Source organism: Haliotis cracherodii, unplaced genomic scaffold, assembly GCF_022045235.1.
Source record: "Haliotis cracherodii isolate W230 unplaced genomic scaffold, xgHalCrac1.p SCAF_13, whole genome shotgun sequence".
Classification (NCBI taxonomy): domain Eukaryota; kingdom Metazoa; phylum Mollusca; class Gastropoda; order Lepetellida; family Haliotidae; genus Haliotis; species Haliotis cracherodii.
The window spans coordinates 27,574,815-27,582,032 of NW_027266268.1; the positions used below are offsets into that span (position 1 = coordinate 27,574,815).

At 42.0% G+C, this 7,218-nt stretch overlaps 1 protein-coding gene across 1 annotated transcript; it reads right to left on the reverse strand.

Moving 5' to 3' along the window:
• Positions 1–228: 228 nt before the first annotated feature.
• Positions 229–4,362, reverse strand: LOC139459814 (small ribosomal subunit protein uS2m-like). Its single transcript, XM_071241503.1, has 3 exons — positions 4,279–4,362; positions 2,967–3,062; positions 229–1,375 (listed from the first exon to the last, which is right to left on the reverse strand). Exons 1-3 carry the CDS (start codon positions 4,355–4,357, stop codon positions 678–680), a joined length of 873 nt encoding a protein of 290 aa, XP_071097604.1. The 5' UTR covers positions 4,358–4,362; the 3' UTR covers positions 229–677.
• Positions 4,363–7,218: the final 2,856 nt, after the last annotated feature.

Below are 7,218 nucleotides of genomic sequence, written 5' to 3' on the forward strand. Positions count from 1 at the left end.
TGGTCAGGCTCGCGGACTTGGTTGATACATGTCATCGATCCCAAATTACGTGGATCGATGCTCATGATATTAATCACTGGATTGTCTGGTCTCAATAATTACAGACCGCCGTCATATAGCTGGAATATATTTGAGTGCGGTGTTTAACGACAAACCAACCATATAAGGAACAATTTTCCTGTAAACTATATCACCGTTTTCCACAAAACACTGACAAAGATCCTCTCTTGATACACAAGTTTAATCTGTGCACTGACAGTAAACTCTTATTATGGCACAATCGTACACACGACTATATGCTATTTATGTACAGGCTATTGCCAATGATGACAATGGTAACAAACTGAACAGACTGCAAACACATTCCCATATGACATGAATCAAGTGCTGTAATAATAATGACATGTTTTTTTGTACGAGGTTGTTTAGACTTGTTCAAAATGAAATATGAAACATTTCTCTCCACGAGTCCAGACCATTTTTGTTGGCCATTTTTATATGTTCACCTGTGTCCATTCTCGTCTTTCCCCAATTCTTCCTGTGTCCAATCTTGTCTTTCCCCAACCCATCCTGTGTCCAATCTCATCTTTCCACAATTCATCCTGTGTCCATTCTCGTCTTTCCCCAATTCATCCTGTGTCCATTCTCGTCTTTCCCCAATTCATCCTGTGTCCAATCTAGTCCTTCCCCAACCCATCCTGTCTCCGTTTCCTCTTGCCAATCAGTATCGCCTTTTTGAACAAACTACAGTAGTACTCCACTGATACTGGAGTGTCATCGTTACCCGGGACAGGATACGTGATGAGGCGGGGGTCACAGTTCGAGTCAACTATCCCCACGGTCGGGATCAGAAGCTTGGCACTGTCCGTAATCGCAGCATGAGGCAAAAATGCATTGTTCTGTGTATTGAGGAAGATGCAGAGATCGGGCAGCCGGGTGACCGTACCAAACTGGACGGCGGCGTTTGTGAATGTCCCTCCCTTCCAGAACCTACAGTGAGAATACTCCTTCGCTTCAACTGCCGTGCGCTCCACCCACGGCATCGTCTGTCTGTGGCGAGTCAGGAACAGGATGATGCCCCCACGGTAGGCGATGTGGGCCGTGAAGTTGAGGGCATCTTGGAACAAGGTCAAGGTCTGGTCAAGGTCAAAGATGTCGACACCGAGGCGGTTGCCGAACAGGTAGGGTGCCATGTACGGATCTCTGAGCCCCTGCTTGTGTCCGAGATGCACTCGCGCCTTGAACATGTCACTCACTGTCACCAGGTCCCGCACACCAAAATAGTCGTGGTGTTGTAAACTCTTGGCTGCCACATCAACATCAACAACATCTTCAACAACATCCTGAGGGAGTTGAGATGCCTCAGCAGCTGCAGCTGTGAAATAAAAAAAATAATTAAACAAACTTATGACATAATAATCAATTTATTTCATCATAATACGATTCCCAATCCATGTCAATTCCCTCCTTTGTTTCATTGATTCATGTATGGATTGCAAAGAAAGGACTAATATACTGCAAATCATGAAATTAATGTGGAAAATGTCAGGGTCCTTTGCTTGCATAAATAAAGTGACACAGTTTTATCTGGATATATTGGAGTTCACAGCACAAGGATGGAAACTTTGACATACAAAGCTGACAATAAACAATGTAATAGTGTCCTAGATAAGACAGGGCTTCTCACCCAGTTCCACATCAAGTGTGGTCAGATTTTTAAATAAGATGATCTAGCAGCTGTATGACAGTCACCGACCATGAATGATGGTGCCTTATCTCTTGTTAGCCTTGTCAGATAATCGTGTAATAACAAGCAGGACACTGCTCACCCACGTCGTGGACATGTCCAGTACAACAACAGCAGTCGTCGTGAATACGTAACACTGCACATTTACGTTCAAAGGATTACACGAACACATGTAACAACACTTGAAACCTGTACACTCTTGGTCGTTGACCCCTATTTCAGTCAAGCTGGTGTCAGTCTATACTAAAATGCTGCGCAAAAGAAAGTACACACCCATCTTTGATACAGTTGAAAATTTAAACACACACAAAATAGATATTCAATGGTGATGTATTTGATAATGGTATCATAGTTAATTAATTAAACTTCACATTTATATACCGCAGGTATCCAGGTACTAGTATCTGCTCAAATGCGTTTTTTATTTGTTCCCCAACCAGTGGATCCGTTTGCATTCCAGTTATCATTCCCAACTCCCTGGGGAGTATACAACCCAAGCTGACCAGAGGTTCTAGGTTTTTACATCCACCTCATATATCAGGTACCCATTCCCTGCTGGGTGAAGAGAGGCACCATCAGAGGAGTGGGTTCTTTTGAGAACACAGGGGGAATGTACTGTACACTAGGGGTAGTGACAACACTGTAAGGACCTGTAAACATGGTTGGTCCCAAGGCTGAATAACAACCCGGTCCCTAGCGGGATACGATCTCAGCACCTGGCGCTTGCTAGCATGGCACTTTTGACCGCTAGCCCACTCCGCCCAAAGTTGTGTTTTGGACCTGAAGTTAACAGTGTTTCAGTGACTAGTGATGTTTTGACAATGTTTGTAATTTCTTGGTTAAATCCAATTTTCAAGTGTATACTTTATTTTGCCCGGAATTCTAAGTCTGAAGTCTTGGTGTTATAGTTTATAGTTGAAAGGCATGGCTACTCTCATTAATTTCATTTTGCTCCAGGGTTCAACACTAGCATTACTTTGGTGATGCAGTGGTTTCAGTATCTTGTACATGTCCAAAGTTAGCCTGGAGATTTCAGCTCCATTTTCTAAAAAAATTTCATTGAAGATTATTTTTTAACAAGCTCATATTATCTGATCAAAATCTTAAATACATTTAGCAGAACACAGTAAAGGTAGTATACTCAATTGTTTATAAACAGACCCTAACATGTTGTCACTACCTCCATCTTAAAGCTGTTGCCATGGCAACTGATGCTTACCTTTCTGTAATGTAGGCGATGTTCCACTTGAATAACCTTTCAGGGAGTAGTTGTGACCCCTTGCTATGAAGGCTGGACAGGAAACCGTGACCCCACCTGTAGAAATGAATAAATGAGTCACTATCATACAATCTTAATCAGGCTATCATAAACTACAAACTTGAAGATATGTAGTCCCTTTTACTATTCAACATCCACTGGTCGCTGATACACAGCTTCATAAGCTTCATCTAAAAGCATTCACAAGCTCCATCAGATTCTAAATTGAAAAATATCATGGAAATGTTTCCCAAACCATTTACCTTTGAATACTGCCAAACCTTTCCTTTGGAAATGTATTTTTCATAAGAGTTGACAAGTCTACAAACACAATGGAGTCAAGTGTACTGGCTTGGCCACCGTTTTTCTCTCTAGGCTTGATAGCAAAAGTGGTGCAGAACATAGTCATGTTTTGTGGTTAACATGAGGTTTGACATACATGGTGAAATTACTGCTGCCCCCTAGAGCACCAGATAAGCAGCGTGTATGAATATGCATAAAAGATGCACACTATGTCACCATAACCCAATTGACTGTGAGTTACTTACATAGAAATATGCCTGTAGTTTTTAATTTCATACTACTAGTAGTAACTACAATGACTCTGCTTAATTACCCAATGCAGCCTTTTCAGCTTGCATACCTATATGTCTATACAGAACTCTATTTATTGATCAAATAGCAGGGATACGGTCATGAAATCAATACGTGTTCAAAAATGTGTATAGCTGTTTTCTCAAAGTCCTAACATCATTGTACATAAGTTAGCCCAGCCTCTTGTCACGCTTATTTGCGACAACCAATAAATCGACTGAAGTGGCCAGTGTCAGACATCGGGGGAGAATCCAGAGCCTTGTGCTCCTTTAACTGAATGAGTGAGTGAGTTTGGAATTACGCCACATTCCTACAAGATCATGGCGGGGGACACCAGTACAGTTGTACCCGTTTTGGGAATGGAACCCGGGTCTTGGACGTGACGAGCGAAAACCACAAAGCTACCTGACTGCCCCTATCCCCTTGCTCTGCGCCATGGTGACAGGCTATAGAACATGAGAACATGGGATTCGAACCCAACACCAGCGTTTCCCGGCAGCAGGAAGACGCCTGACGCCACATTGCCACCCATGTTCTCATTCAGTTGAACTTGAACGAAATCCGAGGATCTAAGATCATCTGATAATATTTCATGTCAACAGAAATAATTAGCTTTTCGGTTAGCACTCGGTTAGCAATGTGGATTTTTCGTCGCATGCAATGAAACAGATGTATATACTACCATTGTTCTTTAAAATACTACGGAATGATAAGAATCGGCATGCTAGAGCACGACTCTTGCTCAAGGGCGCAGACATCTTGATTCAAGGGGAGAGTACTCTAGGCGGGCAATTCGAAGATCCACAACGAAAAATACTTTAAGAGAAAGGGAATGCGTATAATACTATTTGATATTATTTATCGAAGGAGTGAGCTTGATTTGTTATCAATATCAATCTGAAGATATCTGACCAATATCTGACATTTCAAAATATCTTATATTTAGTTCGTGTCTGTTGTCATACATTGGAAAATATCTTTTTTTCAATCATTGCATGCGAAAGGTAGATTTGACAGAGTTGGATTAAATGCTGCTTCAACAATAGTCCAATTAACCCACGAGCACAAGTATGGTGCTAACAAACCCCAAAACATAATCGGGGCGAACCGGGATTCGAACCCACGATGATGATCACAGGTTTCTTGTGTGCCCATGGGACGCAACTCTGCACAGCGAATTGCGGCGTCTTCCCACCCACCCATACCGGGTAGAATTGAACATTAACTTATTCCTCTTGCTTGGATGTATCATGTTAATCGACCAGCGGGGTATAATACCGTATTCGACGTAATAAGCGCCCCTTACAATAAGCGCCCACTGCGATAATTGCTAACATATTGACCAGTGAACAATCCCAATTAGCACCCCTTCCGATTTATCAATGTACACAAGACTTATTTATTCGCGTATAATACGCACTCGTGTTTTATATGCACCCTTAATTATTGGCAATGAAATTCTGGAAAAATATATCTGTCGTACATAAACAATTCAGGCTGTCAGCATAAACCACGAAATTTATCTTTCAACTGTTTTTTCCACCAAAATAATATTCTAATAAGAGCCCCCTTATTTCTAATTTTGAGATCGCCCTGGTCGCTTATTACCTCGAATACGGTAAGTCCTTTCCAAAACCGCCCTGCTTGCAAATAAGCCGTATCTAGCAATATAAGGACCCCGCACAAGCAAAAAGCCGAGGTATGACGGCAAATTTACATTCTACCATTTGGAAAAATCCTCGATTCATTGTCACAGCGGAAGGTAATAATATAGAATATTTTTTTTTTCTCACTCTTCCTCGAAATGTATTTTGACATACTTAATCAAATTATGAATTTGTATCCACACTTTCAAATTTCACAACTGATCAGTTTTCTTAGACCTAGATCTACATTGGTGCCTCGTTCAATGGATAAACTTGCACTCGATTTTCATTCTCATCTGGGGAGTATACAACCCAAGCTGACCGTCAGGCGATATAAGGTTAACAGCAACACCCTACCGGGTATACATTCTCCATGGGGTGAACAATTTTCGAACAAAGGAACTTCATGTGCTTCCGTGTGGGGCAGAACCGAAACTCTAGAAACACTCAGGAGTCAAGCTTCTCACCGCGGTCACCAATCCACCTACTCTCCGCGATCAACATTCACCTGATTTGTGACCTGTGCGCTGTACACAGGACCAGGGGAACAATTACAGATTACAAAATACAGAGTTGCTGAATTTGTATTTCTTCTTATCTCCAGTTCACATCAGACTTTATTGACACCGTATCTCACCCATTTACCTGGTTACCAGCTGAGTCTGCTCATCGTGCCAATTTGCCAGAGAGGGAGGAGGGCCTGTGGGATGTTGACGACCTTCACTACACAAGGCCACATTGAAGGGATGAAGGAGGGGCCCACTATACAACGGGAGGAGGGTGTGCGAGGTAGGGAGAAGGGGGGCCTTCAATATACAAAGCCACAGTAAAGGGAGGTGAGAGTGAATACAGTGCCATTTGCGCTGGCAGTTGGGGAAGGTGTGCGTGCGCGCGTGCGTTCGAGCGAGCTTATCCGAATGTAAACCTTGGTCGGGAGGTCCGGTGTCCCTAGTTGGTGAATATCCTATCATAACATCTCAACTAATTTAGCTAAAACGCAGTTTGCATGCTAACTTCATAAGTAGTGACCTTGACCTTGAAATCCACAACATCTTTTTAAACATAAAACCTCATTCCATTGTAAAAAAGGATCTAAAGAAGATCCTCTGAAATGATGATAATAATATGTCCAATGGAGAAGAGATTGGCGCGAATGCTGTATTTTTCATTGAACTGAACTGCGGTGGCGGCCATTTTGATTTTTTTTCAAAATGAAAAGATTAGTCTGTTGTACGTGTATCATGTAAAAATGTTATGTGAAAATAGTGTTGACATGTTCAGTAGATTTGGAGGAGAATATGGGTTATAAGTTTCACTGCTAACGGGCTGACGGACAACGGACGGTGACCCAATACAAAGGCTCACGTTGAAAGTGCCAAGGTGAGCTGACACAAAAGAAATAAGATTTATTAAGATGTTTATAATAGGACTTTGCGCTTCGATATTTATGAACTTAAGGCCGGAGGTCTCAATAAATATTGCTTTGAACGTTGAACTTGATCTTTGAATGAAATATATCTGGAGCTAGCATACAGCCAAAGGCCCTTGCCAATGGATTTGGGTCACGTGAAGGAAGATTATATCCCATAATGTATCCCTGCTGTTCACTCCCAAATGTCCTACATCCCATTTGTCAGACGACCCAATCATCAGACAGACCAGTCAAGTGTGACCAGTGTAACTGCCTGGTCTGACGCACTATTAAATGAGCTCCTACCAACTGTGGGAAGAGTAAGCAACTCCAACTCGCTAAGGGATGCAGATTATCCCGATTAACCAGATATGATTTGATGATTAAAAGTGCATAATAAACCAATCCTGTAAATTCCTCAAAATGTGTGTTTTGTGTTCCGTTCAACTTAAATAAAAGGTAAACAGGTAACTATTGCTTGACTGACCAACCTTGGCTCATCCTGGTATAAGCTGTCTGATAATTGGGACGTCTGAAAACTGGGAGGTTACCATCCCAACGA

Coding starts and splice junctions, on each gene's coding strand:
- LOC139459814 (XM_071241503.1), bottom strand. CDS start 4,357: ATGTCTGCGCCCTTGAGCAAGAGTCGTGCTCTAGCATGCCGATTCTTA. Junction 3,063..4,278: donor TATTTTAAAGAACAATGGTA/GTATATACATCT, acceptor TCATTTCTACAG/GTGGGGTCACGGTTTCCTGT. Junction 1,376..2,966: donor ATCGCCTACATTACAGAAAG/GTAAGCATCAGT, acceptor TTTATTTCACAG/CTGCAGCTGCTGAGGCATCT.